Source organism: Odontesthes bonariensis, chromosome 22, assembly GCF_027942865.1.
Source record: "Odontesthes bonariensis isolate fOdoBon6 chromosome 22, fOdoBon6.hap1, whole genome shotgun sequence".
Lineage (NCBI taxonomy): Eukaryota > Metazoa > Chordata > Actinopteri > Atheriniformes > Atherinopsidae > Odontesthes > Odontesthes bonariensis.
In genome coordinates this window covers 15,017,874-15,037,877 of record NC_134527.1, presented here as the reverse complement: position 1 = coordinate 15,037,877, position 20,004 = coordinate 15,017,874, and the positions used below count along the sequence as shown (strand labels likewise).

Genomic DNA, 20,004 nt, shown 5'->3' with positions numbered 1-20,004 from the left:
ACAACCTTTACTCTCACACTGACGGCTTGTTAGCATTAAAAAACTGTTTTTAGGACTTGTTTGTGTGAAAATGTTATCACCTGATTCACAATGTTTCCACTTTTTCAGAAGTACAGTTCACAACTACCTATTGTAATTCTGCAAATAAAGATTTGGCAAAAGCACTAGCAACGGGTAACGTTTTTAAGTAACAAGATTGCAGCTATATCGTCAACACGTTTAACCAAAATTGCACAAAATGCAATTCGATAAAAGTGAAAATAGCAGAGAAATAAAACTGCATTTTCTGAAATGCTGTGCTTTGTGAAATAATGTAGGTGTACTTTGAAATGTTATTTTGTCTTCTGTGATGTTTTGCTGTTATGTTTTGTAAATGTTGTTTCCCCCCCCCTCTCTTTTTGTAAAGGGTGCTTTCTTTTTTGCGGTTGTAATTGTCAAACGCCGTCGTGTTTCTTGAAACTTGGGATGTTGTTTAAATTCCCGGGAACCGACTTGCTTTGCCAAATGCTGTGCATTCATCTCAGGGCCACTGAGGCAATGACTAAGTTAAATAAAATAAAGGAGTTAAACTGAATTAAATTCAAATTAAGGGTCAGACCAATCCTTTTAACAGGCGAGTAGTTAAAATAAATAAGTCTATAACTAACATAAATGATCAAGTTGGTCATTTTTGTTTGCCGTTTTCTTTATGCAAAAATGAAGCACATCCCTCCAAATGTCTCCAAAGCACTACTTATAATAAATGTTTCCCCTTCCTCCTTGTGACTGAAAGCACAAATACTGATGAAGTCCAGTATATTATGGGGGAAATTTTGGGTCAAATTGATCGAGATATATGTGAGTAAAAATGAATTTAAGTATGAACGAATTTATAAATGTATATATAATTAATATAAATATAAAAATGTGACACACAAATAAATGTATATATGTATATAAATATACATACATTTGTAAATATATTTTCGAGATTTAAAATAAATATGCTTGACTTTGTGTGTGCAGTCTGCATTTGTGGATCCATTTTTTGCTCTCGTGTCCATGGTGTAATTTTGACACACTCCTACTATGCTGCAAGATGCACAAACAAATGCATGCCGATTTGAATGTGAACAGCAGCACAGCCCTCTATTCACGGAGCATCCACCAGATGGCAGTGTGCAAGGCACAGGGCAATGGCAGCACCTAGCAGTCCAAGACAGAGGCTTTGGACGATCAATATGGAGTCAACAAGTGGAACAACTGGATGGGTATGACTAGCAGTTTAATCATTTATGACTTTTCTTAAATCCCTTTGGTTAGGCAGAATGAAAGGTAAAATGTATTAAACTTATTAGTCCAGGGTATTCTTCATAAACAAGCGAAGTCATTCATTTACTTATTTAATTATTTACTCAATTATTTAGCCAGGTTTGTCACTTTACCATGATCTTGGCTAATGCTCACAGATGTTAGACCCAAAACCACTACTGTATTACAAATACTGTGATCTCCAGCTATAATCCACGAATTTTTTTCTCATGCTTTGAAACCTGCAGCTTATAACATAGTGCAGCTAATGTTCATTGTGTTATATTTGTGATCTGAATTTTCAGAACATATGATCAATGACGCTTGTCATAGCAGCTCCGCTAGCATCAATAGCTATTCTGTTGTCGGAATGCTTTCTCCCACTGACCTAGAACCTGAATCGGAATCTATCAAAGATTCTCTAGGTTCTATCTACTCTGATTCTATCTATGTCAATGCTAGCTCCAGACCAGTCTTAATGAAGAATACCCTGGATTAATAAGTTTAATACATTTTACCTTTCATTCTGCCTAGCCAAAGGGATTTAGGAAAAGTCATAAATGATTAAACTGCTAGTCATACCCATCCAGTTGTTCCACTTGTCGACTCCAAATTGATCGTCCAAAGCCTCTGTCTTGGACTGCTAGGCACTGCCATTGCCCTGTGCCTTGCACACTGCCATCTGGTGGATGCTCCGTGAATAGAGGGCTGTGCCGCTGTTCACATTCAAATCGGCATGCATTTGTTTGTGCATCTTGCAGCACAGTAGGAGTGTGTCAAAATTACACCATGGACACGAGAGCAAAAAATGGATCCACAAATGTAAACAATGGATCCACAAATGCAAAAAATGGATCCACAAATGCAGACTGCCAGACTGCATACACAAAGTCAAGCATATTTATTTTAAAATCTCGAAAATATATTTACAAATGTATGTAGGCTATATTTATATACATGTATACATTTATTTGTGTCACATTTTTATATTTATATTAATTATATATACATTTATAAATTCGTTCATATTTATATTCATTTTTACTCACATATATCTCGATCAATTTGACTCAAAATTTCCCCCATATTTAGTGACTCCCAGTGTCGGGTTGCGGTTTGGGGCGTTCATGTGCAGCCAGTTGGATGCTGTGGAGAACACCTCGCCCCCTTCACGGTCCCCTCTCTCTGTCCGAGTTTATGAAAATCACCGTGGGATGGAATAGAGGGAAGCATGGATCCCAGTGACAGCAAAACAGACAAAGCGGTAGACATTTATCGCGATACATGGGTGCGTTTGCTAGGTATGTATTTTTTGATATGTTACTGGTGGCACACGGATCTTTTTAGGCTTTAACTGTACAGAACGGAGCAACAATAAACCGGAACTGTAATGACATCAGAACTGTGTGCTAGCTAGCAAAGAGGTAGCATAGCTGGCTCACCCCTTTTTAAAGGTGTTTTAAAGGTGCTATTAATAGCAAACTTTGACTGTTGAAGGACATTGTGTTACCAGAAGACGTTATAGGCGTCCTACACTGATTAGTAGTGTCGCTGCTCATGACTTTTCCCATCTACGTTGTGTAAAATTAGTGAACCTTTGAGTGAATACGTTAGGCTCGTTCCCTGTAGTTCCTCCTTAAGTGAGCACAGTTGTTTAGCAAGTTGAGGCAGTGACTCACGACCACAAAGAAACGCCCATAGGAATGATCTCACTTAAGCCGAGATGATACTGTGATAGCTTCACTGATACATTATTGTATTTGTGCACCCCCCTCCCCCCCGGTTGTCCGTTACCAATGTAAACATTTCAGTCCCCCCCCCATGAGTTGAGGAAGGTCATTTGCAGTATCCGCTCTGAATGGCATTCATACTGCAGCTGTTCCCTCTGTGGGTCCATGCCTCCTGCACTTCCATAAACTTACACAGGGGGGCTGGAATCATGTAATGTCATGTGAATCAGTTTATCCCCCTCATAAAATGATAATCTATTTGCTCCCAGCTTTAATCCTGCCTGTACAGGATTATCTCCACTGGGGATAGTGTTCATCTGTTGTTAATTTTACTTTTCAACCCACTTCAGTGTAGAAGCTGTCCCTCGCTGTGCCTGGATCGAAAGCCAAACGGGACAATTGTCAATATTGTGCTTCCATTTGTTGATGTAGATATCTTATTGTTATTCCATACTATCACATATGTAATTACATTTGTCATGTGAAGTCTAAGGTTTTACTTTTTAAATGCTCTCATAATCGAACCCAATCATACTGGTACCAACTTGATTAGCCCTATTTGTTCCGATTCAAACCGGTCAATCATTCATAAATTACACTGTTTTGGAGAAGATAACATGTTCGTTCGTAGACTGATATTTTTAGCATGCTAATATAATGTCTAGGAGTTGGCTAAATCCGTGAGTCAGTAAATAAAACCGCAGCTTTGCCCAGGTGGAAATCTTGTCTTATCTGGCCATTCTTTGTTGTTATGGAAAATCTCTTAAGCCGTCCTTTATCATCCCAAGCCCTCTTCTCTTTTTCAGTGCTGTTTTGTTTTTTTCTTGTTTCAACATCTTTTTAACACAGACACACACACTATCATGTCTTGTAGGGTAAGAGCAAATAGTGGTCTATTATATTATACCAGAGTGTGTCATATTTTCACAGTTTCTGAATGCCTTTCTGGCAGAGTATCTTATCTGTGATCACTTTGTTATCATCCAGCGTAATACAAATAGAGCTCTTGTCACCATGGAAACCCTAAACTAATTGTCTGTGGCTCTAATTCATGTTGTTCCCTGTGTTATTTTCACTGGTGCAAGCCTTGTCTGGCCAGTAAGCAATAATAAGACCTGTGGCTCTGTTAAAGAAAAAAAAAAAAGTACATCACATCTAGCGGGTGTCCAGACTGAAATTTGGTTGCACTTTGAAAAAACAATTTTGGAGCCTTTTTTTTTTTTGCTTTTTAACAGGAAGGGTGGTGGTAACCAATACAGACACTTGGAGAATCAAACATTATTCAAAAGCAATGCATTTTCTGTCGAGGTGTGAGGACATAAATGCCAAAATGTGCAGATATAGCCCAACTAACTTAATCCAGAAAAAAGGATTTGAGTTCACGTGTGAACAGAGCATTTTACAAAAGACAAGTGCATGTGCCGAAACAAGTAACCGTTTGATATATTTTATGTTGGCATTTATGTTGCTTTTGAAGATTCGTCCACATTTATTTATTGCTGATAGAAAGACTCGTCTTCCATTCTTCACATGCTGTAAGCAAAACACGGTGATTTCCACAGTGTACTCTTTGTGTCATTGGCCTGCCTCCTGTGTTCTGTGCCTCCTCGGAGTGTTTCCTGTTGTGAAAGCTAAACTCAGCACAGAATTTCCTGCCGTAAAGTGCACGCGTGAACAACGGCTGTGGGGAAAGTTTGGACCTGATTCCTCACACATTTTCATGTGTGAAAACGCCTCATGTGATAGAACCGCTTTTACACGACCTCGTCTAATTTTTCTCTCCTTTGTCTTTAGGTGAAATTAATAAATGGATTTAAAAAAAAAAAGGGTTGGGGTTTTGAAAAAAGACGAGAAAACACATTCTTTATAACATGCAAACTCGCTTAGTTTATGTGGATGTGTAAATGCAGGACAGGAATGTAGTGCATTGTGTTTGGGGCTCTCAGTGTGGCCCTGCATTTGTGAGGGAATATAGTTTGTCAGCTTAGAAGCAAACTTTAAATTTGAAACACTCCTATGGAAACAAGCCTATGGAGCATCATTTTCGCTGGAACAGATTGATGGATGGAACTAAACAAAAATCTATCAAGTGTTCTGCAGAAGAGGCTCAAATGATGATGAAATTCAGGACGGTCTCCCACATTGTGAAGGAAGAGTTGCCAGTCAGAAAATAATAGGGTCACATTCAGTGTAGAACACTGAGGTAAAAATCCGAGTTTTAGCTGCTTATTACAAAACTGTTTTGTATTCGGCCGTCCACGAAAAATGTCTGAGAGAAAATGACAAATCTATAACCTGGACCTGAAGCCAGCATCAGTAACTGGAAGCTGAGAAACTGAAAAAGAACGAGCTGTAATCAAAAGGTATCACTGGTTGTTACATCAAATCCTTTTTCCAAAATGCAGTGTCTCTGAAGTCGCCTCAGTTTTTGCCAGCAGCAGCACCTGTGATAGATTTTTACAGTGGCAGCAGAATCTGACTCCCACCACGCTCTGCTGGTTTCTGTCGTCTTCGAAGCAAAAATGATGCTCTCTGTGCGACTGGAGTGAATTCTACCCGTGATGCACACGTTCTGGGGCACATGGCACGGGTGACTTCTTAATAAGAGATCAAGGGCGTTTAAGTCGTTCCGCTCTAATGAAATGAATATTGCATCGTTTTCCAACAGTTGCTCTCCACTCTCACCATGACGGAGTCTGAGGTGAAGCTGAGGTTCATTAGCTGCTAGTTTAATAAATCCCGTACAAAACCGAGGCATTGAATAATGGAAACGCAGACAGTGCAGTTTCACATCAAACCTTTTCATCCTCAGGTCTGCGACTGAAAAATAGCTTTTGAATGTTTAAGGCACAAGTGACACTCAGAAAGGCGGTAAACCTTAGTTATTATTTTAAATGTGTGGCTCTAAAGGTTTGGTTCATAGACCCGAGACTTGGCATCTGATTACAGAGTGGCTAATGCATTACATTTAGAGGAGACATAGAAGGTTAAAGGCTTATCTACATCTGTGTATTGATTCCCACAGGCTATTCCAATGAAGTCGGGGAGGCTTTTCGTGCTCTGGTGCCGGTGAGCTTGGTATGGGGCAGCTATGCCGTGGCCACTGCGTATGTTACTGCTGATGCAGTGGACAAAGGGAAGAAAGCAGCTGTGGTAAGATATTACCATTTGTTTCTGTTATCGTCATTAGAAACTAAGTTTAGTCATCATTATGTAACAAGTGAGGGATGTGACTAAATAATCCCATTTTGTCCTCAGATGGATTGGATTCCTTTGTTGCTTCAGTAATATTTGTTCTTTAATGAAGCAGATTTATTCTTAAAGGTTTTGACTTTAAATGATTTGCAGTTTGAAAAGGTTTTAGTGATCAAATAGAACTTGAAATAAAAAAAAATAAAAAAATCCACATCCATACTGTGAAAATACTCTCGTCTTATTTTGCGCATCCAATGAGCCACATTTTCTGACCCTCCATCTGCTCAAGGCCCACGGGGACAAACCAGGGAAAACAACACGGGTAGCGGCTGCAGTGGTGGACACCTTTGTGTGGCAGGCCCTGGCGTCGGTCATCATCCCGGGCTTCACCATCAACCGCGTGTGTGCTGCGTCGCTGTACCTGCTGGGCAGAACCACCAAGTGGCCTCTGCCCGCTCGCAAGTGGACCACGACAGCTATAGGCCTCTCCACGATCCCCTTCATCATTACTCCAATAGACAGGTTCGCATTAGTTGTGTTGCGTTTTGTTTGTAATTGGACTCGGGTTATGTAAACTACTGTTATGTAAGATTCCGAACTGAAGGGCTCCAGTATAAACGCTTGATAAGTAACTTTTGCTTCACTTTTGCCGCACCGTGCACACCATCTGCAGTGGCAGCTCAAAGCAACACAGTTTACAATAATGTTGAATAATCATTTGGACAAAGACACTCATTTTGTTCCTTTATTTGTTTAGAAAAACATATTCGATTGAGAGTTGCACAATGCACCTGGTCTGAAAGCTTTAATTTGACGGTGTCCACATCCAGATTATAATCAGTTTTTCTAAAGATTAAGTGTCTCCAGCACAACTTGTGTTTTTTTAAATGGTTTTAGAAATACTGCATGAAGTGTCTAACACTTCTGTTTTCCCCGTACTTCATAGGTCAGTGGATTTCCTGCTGGATTCGAGCCTCAGGAAGATCTACAATGAGGAGGACGAGAAGCACAAATAAAGCGGGATCACGCGGGAAAAACTGTTCCCACCTGGAAAGAAGCCAGTTCAGTCTGTAAACCTGTACTGATTATCCAGAAGCTGTGTAAAGAAGGCTTTCACGGAGCGAGATTTCATACTTAGTAAATTAAACTTATCACAAAATAGTTTTTATTGCAGAATTGAAAAATTGATGTACTAGATTAGGTTGTTGATGTGAAATCCTGCTGTATGGAATATCCTCCTGGGGATGCTGAATTTGAACCTCTCAGGGCATTCTGAGTTGCATCGCCAAAACAAGTTTGAATAAGAGTATAAACTGTATGAATATTCTACTTAACACTGAGGATCTCTTTTTCTTTGGCAGGATTTCTGTGTCCTCATATATTCCTGTGATCTTATTGACAGAAAAACCCTCCAAAGTTGCCCTGTAGAGCCATAGATGCGAGCATCGCTTCATATGTAAACGTCAGGGGAGGGCTGCATTTGATGTTTTTATCAGCCATATTCGGTGGTACTGTTAAAAAAAAAAGGGCCAAAAAGCCATTTTGCCATGATCTGAATCCGAGTCGTTAACTTGACTTCGATTGCCTTCATTTCTTTTCAAAGATGAAGCTTCATGTTATTTGGAACGGGAATGTTACAATAGTTAAGTCAGTCTGATTTTTCATGTTGGCTGGTGAGACTTTCAGCGAATTACAACATAGTTGCAACATGTACGATTCTATTCACTTTATAGGATCTGTAAGCACAATACTGTTATGTATTGTAGTCATTTTAAGTGAGATATTTAGAAATGATTTTAAACTGTCTCTGCAGCACCAAACGTTTTGCTCCCACTTGGCTTCAGATGACTGAGACCGTATACTAAGTAGTTTATGCGGTGGATGTGGGTAATTAGGGATGGGAAAAAAATGCACCGAGCATTTAGACTGACTCCTCCGATGAAAGCCAAACAGACGAGTTAAAACGTTCCGCTGTGCGTACACATTAAATCTGATGTTGCGCTTCTCGAATGCTTGTGAAGGCCACTTTATTATCTATGCAGAAATTGAGATTAACTGAGAAATGTACAAATATTAGGACTAAACAACTGTAGACATCTATCTGTGGGGAGCCAAATAATATGCTGTGTTTCATGAGCTGTGCAAGGGGAAAAAATCATTGCGCACACGTCAGCTTGAAATATGTGTGTGGTTACATGACTTCAAAAGGGATAAAAGAAAAGGGAGATCTGATGAGCCGTATGGCAGCAGGGAACAAATTAGGAGGGATCATCTTTGTCAGTTTTTGTGCCAGTGTGCACCAGGTTACAGATTTAGCAATAACCTTTGTTTAACCGTGTTTGTTGTATTCTCTTTGTCACAAAGAGATTTGCTGATTGAGAAGCCTGTGAAAAGCGCACCGATAAGTTCTGTTGCCGACATCGAGAGGTGGTGTTGCGTGGCTGCGAGACATTTAAAACACACTTGTTTTTGGTTATCATTATCATCATTAAAATCTACTGTGAGTGTGTGTAATTTTATGTTAAATGGGGTACCAGCAGTTCGTCGTAAGGAAGTTTGATTCATCATAGCAGGAAGAGCAGAGGCTTCAAAGCCTGAGCAGCCACAATTATTGTCGCCAACGACAACAGCACTTCTGCTATGACGTGTGCAAATGTCTGTCTCCACAAAGTTTATCGGTGCTTTTTTTGTGAAAGTCTTCCTATTCTCATTCGATTTTAACATTTCAGATTTTTCACCACTTCATTGCATTTGAACAGTTGTATGCTGTAAAGGGAACTGTTTACTCTTTGGACATTATGGGCATGTGTGTGGCATTGAGTCATCCTTCTGGTCCTAACCAAAAGGAAATTGCAAAAACATCCAACTCTTGTTTCATTTACAGATGTGAAAATAACTTCTCATTGTCGAGGCTCCATTCATTACGGTGGACGTTTGTGCAATTCTGATGTTCTAGACTTCTGAAACTGTACTGAAATAAATAATATGTCAGAACTGGATTCGTGGTCTGTTTCAGAAATTCACGCAGTTCATACGTCGACTCGTCCATTTAGAGAAAAAAGGTGAAACTCAAGCGCAAGTTTGACCAATAAATCAAGAAGCACTCAAAAGAACGTGACACCAGATGACCCGAGATTACGGCCGCGGTAATCAGGCTTGATTGGCAGAGCACAGCTGATACCACTTTCACTGATGAAAGGCCCACATAAAAAGCAAGCGAAAGCAAGCGAAAGCCAGTCATTGCCGCTCGCAGTCATGTTTCTGATTCATTTTGTGTTTTTGGGTCATTTGGCCGTATCAGCTGTTCAGTCGGGTAAGAATGAAAGTAGCAGTATCCAACTCTCCTCTTGGCTGATGTTTTGTTCAATTGGGCTATAGTTTATGAGTCAAGCTTATCACAGTTGTTCATCTACCTGCTTTCTATTTGTTTTTTTTCCTTTTTCTTTTCCCCACACCTTCGTACCCCTGATGTGTGAACATCTACAGGTATCCCTCGGTATGTCCACGGCCACTGGATGATTGAGAATCCACAGTACTATGACACAGATGAAGAATCCCCTTTGACAGAGGACAGCACGTTGCCAGAAACCTCCTCAGAAGTGGATGGATTAACAGTTGAGGAACAGAACACGCAGACTACTCCGGCACCATATCTTCTGTTGGAACAAGGTGGTTTTTGTACAGTTATATTCCTGCAACATGACGTATATTTGGTGACGCTTTATTTATTTTTAATTAATTGCTTAATTTATTTACCTCACCTTCCATCTTTATTAGGTTCCAATGAAGAAGTCCATGACTCAAAAGTATGGAAAATTGTCCTGATAACAGTCATCCTACTGGTGTCTCTAGTGGGATCTCTGGGTACGGCCTATTATATGTGTGTCTGGAGAGGAGGCAGGATTCACTACCGGCCTCAGAAGACTTATACTTGAATGTGAATAAATATTGTAACTGTTATCAGTGCTTGTTGACTCTTATTATATGGCTGTGTGTGTTTAAGAAGGGTAGGCGTGAGTATAACTGAGGGTGGGGGGAAATGTCCTATAATGAAAAGGCGGTTCTTGTGCTGTCACAAGTGATCCTCATGGAGAGATCATTACAAAGTAAAACACCTGAAGTGTACCAGGATCCTCTGCTGGATTTCTGTGAGCGGGCTTTATAATCCAGGGTAAATGTAATTTGAGCATTTTTGAAGGATGTGTAGCCAACTGAGGGCTGACTTGTCTGAATGCTTCTAGCATATTTTGGCAATCTTTTATGGAAAGCAAATGTGCTTGGGGGGGGGGGTTATTTATATATATATATATATATATATATATAAAAAAAAAAGCTAACTTTTTACGGTTATTAAATCTTGGTATAATTTGTATCATTCTGTTCACATATTTTGGCTTTTATGGTAGCTTGCAGTTAACGTAACGACCATTAGATGTCATCACTCTTCTTTGTGTCATGCCTTGGCTCTCCAGGACAGTTTCTTCACTCTTGTAATCCCTATACTGGGAAAACTTGAATGGAATATCACTGCACGCTGGAGCCATGTTTTGTTTCTATTGTACCCATTCTTGGTCTGGCTTTGGGTCCTTATCATTTATGCTCAATAGCCAAACTTTTACAATGTGGAGTTTAATTAAAATGATTAATGGCACTCTAGGCAGCTGATGCCATAATCTCTATTTGAAAATGTATATTACAGTATTCACTGGCCAACCAAGATGAATCACCCAAACAAATGGAAAATGACGCATTGTACATTGTGTTCTCTTAGTTTCATACTAAATCACAAAAAGCTGGACATATTTTTGTTGATACAACTTAAGTGAATCCCTGCGGTCATTAAACGGGTGTTTTTGTTAGTGCTTTTTCAAAAAACATTGAATTTTTTTTTTTTTTTTTATATCATTGTCCACCCTATGCTACCAAATCTCCCCTGGCTGCTTCTGGCAAACATTTTCAACCTCATACAAATTCATCTTGATCAGAATTATGGCAGAAGTGGCTCTTGGCAAAGCCAGTGTATTGCTAAGAGTAAAGAGTAATGTTTTAATTCAGTGTCAAGCAAGTGAGCACAGATCAAATACACAAACATTTATAAGTCCTCCTTGAGCAATATCAGGTGGCATTAGGGGGCCTAAGGAGACAAAAAGCTGATGAATTGAATTAATCTCCCCTGCTGTGATGGATGGGCCTGTTCACAGGGGGTTGGAAAAAAGGAGCATTGTTCATCTGTCACTCCAATTGCTATGTCCCTCTATGATTTGTGCCTGCGTTGTGAAGGCCACAAGTGGCCAAAAGACCTCCCTTTCTCCTTCTCCCTCGTCTCTCTGCTTTCTTTTTTGTCAGCAAATCACAGCCTTTCAATTGCTCCCGAGCACCCTTATGACCTTCGCTAATATCCATACAGCCAGATGCAGAGGGAGAGAGGAAAAAAAAAAAAAGCCTTCAGTCAGGACAAACGTAAGTATCTATCTCCCTAGCTTCATTATAAATGCAGCCTATGGAGTTGCATTACAGCGTTTCACTGTCTGTATTTAATGTTCAATCTTTTTCTGAATGTAGATTTTCATTAAAATGTTGAACACATGGAGCAACTCATTTGGTAAAGTTGTGATTATATCTAAATCTCATCTTTTAAATGAACAAAAACAATATATTTTCGTTGTATAACACATAGTATTTTCTTACCATAAGTTAACACTTAAGCGAATTGGATATGCCATTTAGGCTGTATAAGTACATATAAACGCATTTGATACATTATGTCAGTCATAAGGCAGCTGCTAAAAATGCATGTATTCAGCTGTCTGTGTCTTTTGTATGGTTTTCGTTTCAAGGTTATTTTCAAACAGTTTTATGTTGGACCAACTGTCTGAGCCTCTGTGCATTATTCCATACCATTAGGTTATGTGATGGTTCAGAAAAAGCCATTTCATAACGTCTTCTCTAATTCTCTTTCCGTGTTTTTTTTGGTATAGTCCATGTGAGTACAATGTGAAGGATCTTGGATTTTGACTGAGACTTGTTTAAATTGCCTCGTTTGCCTCCCCTGACTTTAAAAGCTGATAAAAGTTTAATGCAACCCTGTGTAGATTCAAAATGACCTTGTAGCTCTGTTGAGCGTCTTAACATTCTGTGTTAACAAATGAAATGTACTCTGGTATTTGCAGTGAGAGCTGCTACTCTTCATGACAACTTTCTTCTTTTGAGTGAAACAACTCTTTTAAATTCAAACTGGTGGACCCACGCTCTGAGTGTTATTTCTCTAAAGCATCGGCCCTCCTAAAGGCACAGATGCTTACACGTGATTCAGTGGAGGAAAAGATTTCATACATTGGTGATTTCTTCAAAGCAATTGTGCTAGGTGTGAATTACAAATGAAGATCTATCTGTTGCCAGGGAGCAGAGGTGCTGAAGAGTGCTATGAAAATATAAGAAGAAGAAAAAGTATAAGATGATAACCTTTGTGGCTCCAGAGGCAGAGGTATTTGGCCTAAAGAAAAAGTGGTAACAGTAGAAGCTACAGTATGATACTCTGGAGAGGATGATCCTTTTGCCAAGGGCAAGCTTATAAAGTACAGGTTCAAGCTCTACAGGGTTAAACAGACCCTGAAGGGACAGAATAAACAGGAATAAAAGTGGATGGGTGGATGGAGATAACATTATGGTGACATGGAAATGCAATTCTTTGAACATTTCTTGTAAAATCAGTCGAAAAATACAAAGAGATGTAAAACAAAACATAAAGGCCTAAAAGAACCATCTTTTGAAAGACAAATGACAACAGACGAAGCTAATCATCCATAATTAGATCTACAAAGGACGTCGTACATATGACAAAACAACCAGCTGCGACAAAAAAGAAATTAATTAACATATTTGATCAAAATTTTAAAAAAATGACAGAAACAATCTACATCAAGACTCAAAACAACAAGAAAAGAAATGTAAAACGACTACACTGAGATTCAAAACAACCAAGAAAGGTATGCAACCAGGTTGACCTACACTCAAAGTAGATGAAAAAGGGTGGTCTGTGGCATAGTGGGTACAGCAGATGGCCCATGTACAGATGCTACAGTCCTCGCTGCAGCTGGCCCCGGTTCGAGTCCCGCATCGGACGGCCCTTTGCTGCGTGTTATTCCCCCTCTCTCTGCTTCCTGTCTCTCTCCACTGTCCTATACAATAAAAATATAAATATAAAAAAAAAGTAGATGAAAACTTAATACAAATGTATGGACAAAAAAATCAGGTGTAACAGTTACTGAAGAAGGTCTGCAAGAATATATATAAAATAACTAGTTGGAAAAAGTGGTCTATAAGGGACTCCAAGCATATCTATGTTGTTTGCAGTTGTGTATCTCTTTCAGTCTGTCGCTTCTATAAGAGGGATTGAAGGCCTTTAATGAGTCCATTTTGAAGTTGATGTAAATCAGGTATCAATCACAATGTCTGTAGTTTTGTGTATTCTAAAAGTTACAAATTAGCCACCAACCAAATGTCACAACTGTCGAAATATCTCAACTCAAAAACTCAAACATCAATCCAGCCGTGGTTCCTTACACACCAGTACTGTCTCCAATTCACCAAGCAGATGTTGAAAAGTTTCGCAAGATGACTAAAACATCTGCAAGCAGCCGCATTAATAGGTGTTGTAGGAGCACCAGTGAAAAACGGAGCTGGATGGCTCTACTTAAAATACCATAAAGTTAAATGAACACATAATTATGGGCGTCTCTATGAAGCCACAGTAGTGGATGCCACTCTCCTCTCCCTCTACACTCACTCGCACACAAAGACACACAAGCGGAAAGAAAGCTCTAAGTGACCCCCTTTAGTGAAGGACTATGTTTGTGGAAAGGCCACTTTGAGGGCACTAACTGAAATGTTTAATGTTCGCTGGTGAATTTATTGAGGTCAGCACAAGGTTATGTTTTGAAATACAGAGGAGAGGGGGCATGTTTGGATTGATTTTCATGAATGATTTCATGCTGTGAGCAAAAGAGAAACAAAAGACAATCAAGGCACATCAAATCACAACACAAAAGGGAATAAGGGAAGGCAAGATAAAAAAATGAAAGGCATGGCCGGAGCAGTGTCACTGAGCATTAAACTAATAAATATCACTATGTGTCTCTGAAACATGAAGACAAAGAGCATGGATAATTCTGTTGGATGAGCTGTTGTGTTGATTTGATCAAAGCCTCTCCTTCTGAAGGGGATGAAATTTAGACATTATTTCTCGCTGTTGTGTTATTTGGGATTAATTTTCCAACAATAACAACAGAAAATTAATTCAAACTAAAAGCAGGGTCAAATTATTCCACGTTGAAATATGCCTTGATTGACGTAAACAATGGCAACTGCAAAGAATTTACGTGATGGATTATTAGATTTAATTCATGTTAAGACCGAAGCCAAACAAAAATCAACCTGATGATGGCACTTGTGGAAGGAAAGAAACTTTGTGAAGTGACAAATCCCGATCTGTCAATGTACAGCGTGACACAGGCTGTGGGCTCTGCATGCTGGCAGAGCTCTCCCTCTTTGTGAAATGAATTAGGAGGACGTGAAAACTGAGCAGACCTTCTCAGATGCATTATGTATGAGGACCTTGAAGGCTCCTGCTGAATTCTGTTCAGGTGGCATCAGAAGGAGCAGCCAAGTGGAAATGCTGGTTGGTCACTTAAAGCACAATATCTGTGGTAATCTTTCTACTTGAAGGAGCTGAAGGCACATGACTTGGGCTACTTGCAGGCTGAAATATGCAATACAACCTGGTTTCTGTAGTGGCCAAAGAGGTTCACTAAAGCAGCCAGGGATTAAAGGCCTCACTATACCCTGAAGGTTCTCTCCTGCCACACGCGACTGTAAACCAATGTTTGCTGTGTGAATCAGAACGATATTTAGTTTACAATTACTATATGTGGTAATCGTCTTTGACAGCACCATCAGAGGCTCGCACCACACATATTATCTGTTTATCAGGGAGTTTGACAGCATTCTAAAATCTGATTCCCAATCTGTAGTTGTTCTTAGATAGCATCTTATTTCCCATCTCTTGAGTTATCTTACAAAGACATCGTCAGCTCATCGTGAAATCGATATGCTGTGGAGCTTGATGAATATGCACACACACGCAGACAAAGAGAGATACACACCCAGGACCATTTAAGTAATAGGTCTGGGCCAGCGACTGGCAAAGCAGACTTGTATAACTTTTTTTTTGGGGAATCTGGAGTCAGAGTGATAACAATTCATCCTTTGGATATCGCAACTGAACCAATTTTAAAGGAAATCCATCTGATAGCACATTCACGTAAAATCCTTAAACTTTGTATAGGACATAGAAATAGCCTCCGGATCTGAAACTCGAAGCTGATGTGAAAGTGTTTCAAACTTACATTTCAACTGATGTCCATCAGGGGACGATGCCTGTGGTTTCAACATGAAGTCTGATTGTGCAGAAGCGAATGAGAAAATAACACCACTTCAGACTTGATTTATTACTTCTGCAAACAATTTCTTAATCAGCACATGGTCTCAGTTGCTAATTTAAAGTCTCTTTCAAAACAAAAGGTCAATTTTGACAGAAAATGGTTCCTTTAAGAGTCGACGCAGAGTTTGTTTCAGGTCTGGGCTATCTTTGATAAGTTGTTCCCGTGTCCTTCTGATAGCAAAAGCTTCAGATCAGTACTTCATAAACCCGGGGGTGATGTCACCGTTTCTACATCCGTCTTTTAAACGAAGCTCGTAAAAACAAAATATCGACAGCACTGACTGACGGCGTCACCAAAGTTAGTAGGTTTAATCTATAAATGTGTGAAAAATCATCCATCTATCCATCCATTTTCTATACCGGCTGAATCCGTCGGTTGGGTCGCGGGTGGCTGGAGTCTATCTCTGCAGTCATCGGGCGAGAGGCAGGATGCACCCTGGACAGCCCACCAGTCCATCACAGGGCCACACTGAGACAAACCAGACAAACACACTCACTCCTAAGGACAATTTTAGAGACACCAATTAACCTAACATGCATTTAGACAGTGGGAGGAAGCCGGAGTACCCGGAGAGAACCCACGCAAACACGGGGAGAACATGCAAACTCCACACAGAAAGGCCCCAGCTGGGAGTTGAATCTGGAACCTTCTTGTTGTGAGGTGACGATGCTAACCACCACACCACCGTGCAGCTCCATGTGAAAAATCAGTGAATCTCAATTTCTTTGAGATTCTGCATATGGGGAAAAGAAATGCATTCACAAAATATGATAAGATTTCATTTGCCAGCATCGAGAAATCTTGTTCTCATAGTTGTTCAGAGAACCAAGTCTTTGAATGATTTAAAATGATTAAATGTCAGAAGTTGCTGTTTTGTGTCTTTGGGAATTGCTCTCTTTACATATTTGATGGCTGATAATCACAGTACTGACTGATCAATATACAATTGTTAGTTGTCTCCCGAACAGTATAAGCAAGAATGCAGTCAAGACGGCAGGGTGATAAACACACGGCAAGCATATAAGTGGAAACAGACTTTTCAAGGCAGCATACATTAAGGAATTTACAGTGTGTATGCAGTTGTCTGACAGGGAGACAAACAGTTAGACAATCTTGTTTCTGAGAGTTAAACCAGGAGTGGACTGAGCAGTTAGAAACCATAACAACAATGAGCTGATGACAGTCTAGGAGGAGTCCGACCTGCAGACATTCTGTGATTTAAAGTCCCTCTCTTTCTCTCCCTCTCTGGCACTGCTATAATTTTCCCGGCTGGAATGATGGATGAGGCAGTGTCAGCCCATGTTCATTATAATGCACACCATCTATTCTTCTCAGCCAGACTCTCCGCGCTCCAGGAAATGCCAGAGCGGTATTGGACCCACGAAGAGAGGCGAGACTCCCATCTGATTTTATGGAGAGAATCTGCTGCTAGGTGTGTGTTAAGTCAGCACGCAGCGATCCATCAATCACTAATGAAGACACTGTGAGGCTACGGGTCGTTCTCAAGAGAAACACATTCCTCCTCGGGTTTGAGTGGTGAACACCCTCTGATGCCCTTCATCCCTTAAAATATGCTCATTGTGAATTGAAAATAATGATAACTTATTTGATACTTATACTACATATTTAATTACCATCAAACTGAACGTAAAATAGCAAAAAAAACCAAGAATGTGATTGAAATTTCATTATTTTATGAAAAACCTTTTTGCTCCCTTTGAAATCGACACCCACAACATGATTTGAGAAAACTGAGACAGGGGCATGTTTACCCCTCTGTTACTTACCCCTGTAAGTATTTCCAGTTCTTGCTTGGTGTGTGATTTAAATTGCTCGACAGTTAAAAGCCTCCTTTGGTATATCTTTCATTTCATGAAGCACAAAATGCTCTCGGGGTGTGACGGGTCTGGACTGCTGTTTGTAATACGTACAGAACCTGGTTTGGCATTGTCTTACTGCAAGAAGTAAGTTATTTTCTAAGTGGTCTGAAGGTGCTGGTTATTCAGTTTGTTTCTTTTGTCTTAAGATGCTACTAAACACCAGAACTAAAGGATATTTCTAACTGAATGGTAACACTCTTAAAGGATAACTGCTGTATTTTCAACATTAAGCCTCTTTTCTGAGTCGTCTGCAATGTTTTAGAACCCCCCTCACCGCTTTTTTGATGTTTACTGCTGTCTCCGGTATTTGCCTAATTTTGATTCATCTCAACCTGCTTCAGAATGGCAAGTCATGTGCATGTCCAAAAAGGTCCGTAAAAGCACCATAAACGTCCGTTTTCAAAATCATCAACTCTGATGATCTGACTCCACACCACTTGATGGCGCCATTGATGGCGATCGTCCGTAGGCCAACTGAGCGACAGGACTACAGCTAGGTATTATCCTGGTTTGCATTTCCGGTGCGAGAGAACTACAAACATCTCCTCTTTCCGGTTTCGGTGGCGGAGTAATATCAACGAACATCCAGTCTTCATCTATTGAAATCTACTCAATGGGATTTACAAAATGTCAAATAAAACACGACAGAAGCAACTTTTCGCAACGAAATTTGATATGGATTACCAATGCACACCAGTAACCACTCCGGTGAGTTGATGATTTTGAAAACGGACGTTTATGGTGCTTTTACGGACCTTTTTGGACATGCACATGATTTGCCATTCTGAAGCAGGTTGAGATTGATCAAAATTAGGCAAATATCGGAGACAGCAGTAAAATTAAAAAAAAGCGGTGAGGGGGGTTCTAAAACATTGCAGACGACTCAGAAAAGAGGCTTAATGTTGAAAATACCGCAGTTATCCTTTAAGCTAAAAAAGATACAGCATCTCAGCAACTCTTTTTAAAGATACTGAAGAATATGAGGCCTCTTCTGGTTGTGAAGGCAACTTCAAGTGAATGGTAAAAATGGCGTCCATGAAGGCGTGTATTGAGTAGTAAAAAGAAGGTATTTTAGCCCTAAGCATGATAATTTCTTAATCTAACCAGGTAGTTTTGATTTGATTTTTTTTTTTTATATATATATTTTTTTAGCTTTTTTATGCCTTTAATGGATAGGACAGTTGAAGAGAGACAGGAAGCAGAGAGACGGGGAAGACATGCAGCAAATGGGCTGTCCGGTGCGGGACTCGAACTGGGGCCAGCTGCAGCGAGGACTGTAGCCTCTGTACATGGGGTGCCTGCTTAACCCAATACACCATCGACCACCCCAGTAGTTTTGATTTTTAACTCTAACCAAGTGATATTATTGATTAAAAACCGTCAATTGGGAAGTGACAAAAGGGTTTAAGTAAAGTGTTTTATTAATTTTATTGTAACTCAGAAGTAAAAAATGGTCTTAAACCCACATTCCACAGTAGAGAATGCATTAATGTTTGACAGACATTTTTCACTCAAACGTTTGCTGATGAAAAGTTTTCAGAACAGACTATAAATGTAAATGCTGCAAAGAAGTCTTGATCTAATTTGGGCGTACTGACTGTGTATTCACTGAGTGTGGCACCCCACATGTTAAATGAAAAAAGACCAATTAAAGGCCCACAGATCCAGAGACAGAGCCACAAACACTCAGCCATCAAACACACACACACACACACACACACATATGTGTATCCACCCCGACCTCAACAAGTCTAAACAAATGGTCCGGACAAATATGCTATCTTTAATCAGAACAATAATGCATCTTTTCTCCTCACACACAGATCAAGTCAGCAGGGGCCTGATGAGTGGAAACGCGCAGCATATTGAAATAGATTTACTCAGACTGATAGCATCTCATCCTATCAGCTCCACATCAAATGTGTCAAACTGTGCACAAGTCCTTCAAAGCCTCTGAGAGTGTATCGAACAAAGGGGGACAAAAGTGTCCAAATGAGTTCTGGATCATTCCTGGAGCAAAGGGATCAATAACCGCCAGACTAAGCCCTCGCTCATCCATCTGATTCATATCTTCCACCCAACCCTCTCCACCCCTACTCCTCCCCATGCCCTGCTTTTTGCAGATATAAGAGGAATCGCCGACTTAAGTCTACAACTCTGTGGCAGTTTGTACAAGTTACAAGCTGTTTTCTCAATACGTAAGGGTGCACAAAGTGACTGATGCGAGGGTTCTGTTTACATCTTAACGGACTGGATATGTCAGTGTATGGTGATCATTTATGAATTAATCATGCAGGTAAGTAGAGGCTCCCATAAATAACGGTATCCTTTAAAACACATGTAAACAGCTCATAATGAGCCTGAGACTACCAATAGAAGAAAAACAAAGCAACCTCCACGGTGTTTACA

The 20,004-nt window shown here is 40.0% G+C and overlaps 1 protein-coding gene across 1 annotated transcript; it reads left to right on the top strand.

Annotated features, from left to right (window-relative positions):
* Nucleotides 1-2,446: 2,446 nt before the first annotated feature.
* mtfp1 (mitochondrial fission process 1) lies at nt 2,447-9,209 on the top strand. The gene is made up of 4 exons (XM_075456064.1): nt 2,447-2,591; nt 6,046-6,173; nt 6,505-6,737; nt 7,162-9,209. The coding sequence occupies exons 1-4, from the start codon at nt 2,522-2,524 to the stop codon at nt 7,229-7,231; spliced, it is 501 nt and encodes a 166-aa protein (XP_075312179.1). The 5' UTR covers nt 2,447-2,521; the 3' UTR covers nt 7,232-9,209.
* The last annotated feature ends 10,795 nt before the right edge of the window (nt 9,210-20,004 follow it).

Bases quoted from the DNA above. Each gene is read 5' to 3' on its own strand.
- mtfp1 (XM_075456064.1), top strand. From the start codon at position 2,522: ATGGATCCCAGTGACAGCAAAACAGACAAAGCGGTAGACATTTATCGC. The intron at 2,592-6,045 runs GTATGTATTTTT...TGATTCCCACAG, and splicing joins TACATGGGTGCGTTTGCTAG to GCTATTCCAATGAAGTCGGG. The intron at 6,738-7,161 runs GTTCGCATTAGT...CGTACTTCATAG, and splicing joins ATCATTACTCCAATAGACAG to GTCAGTGGATTTCCTGCTGG.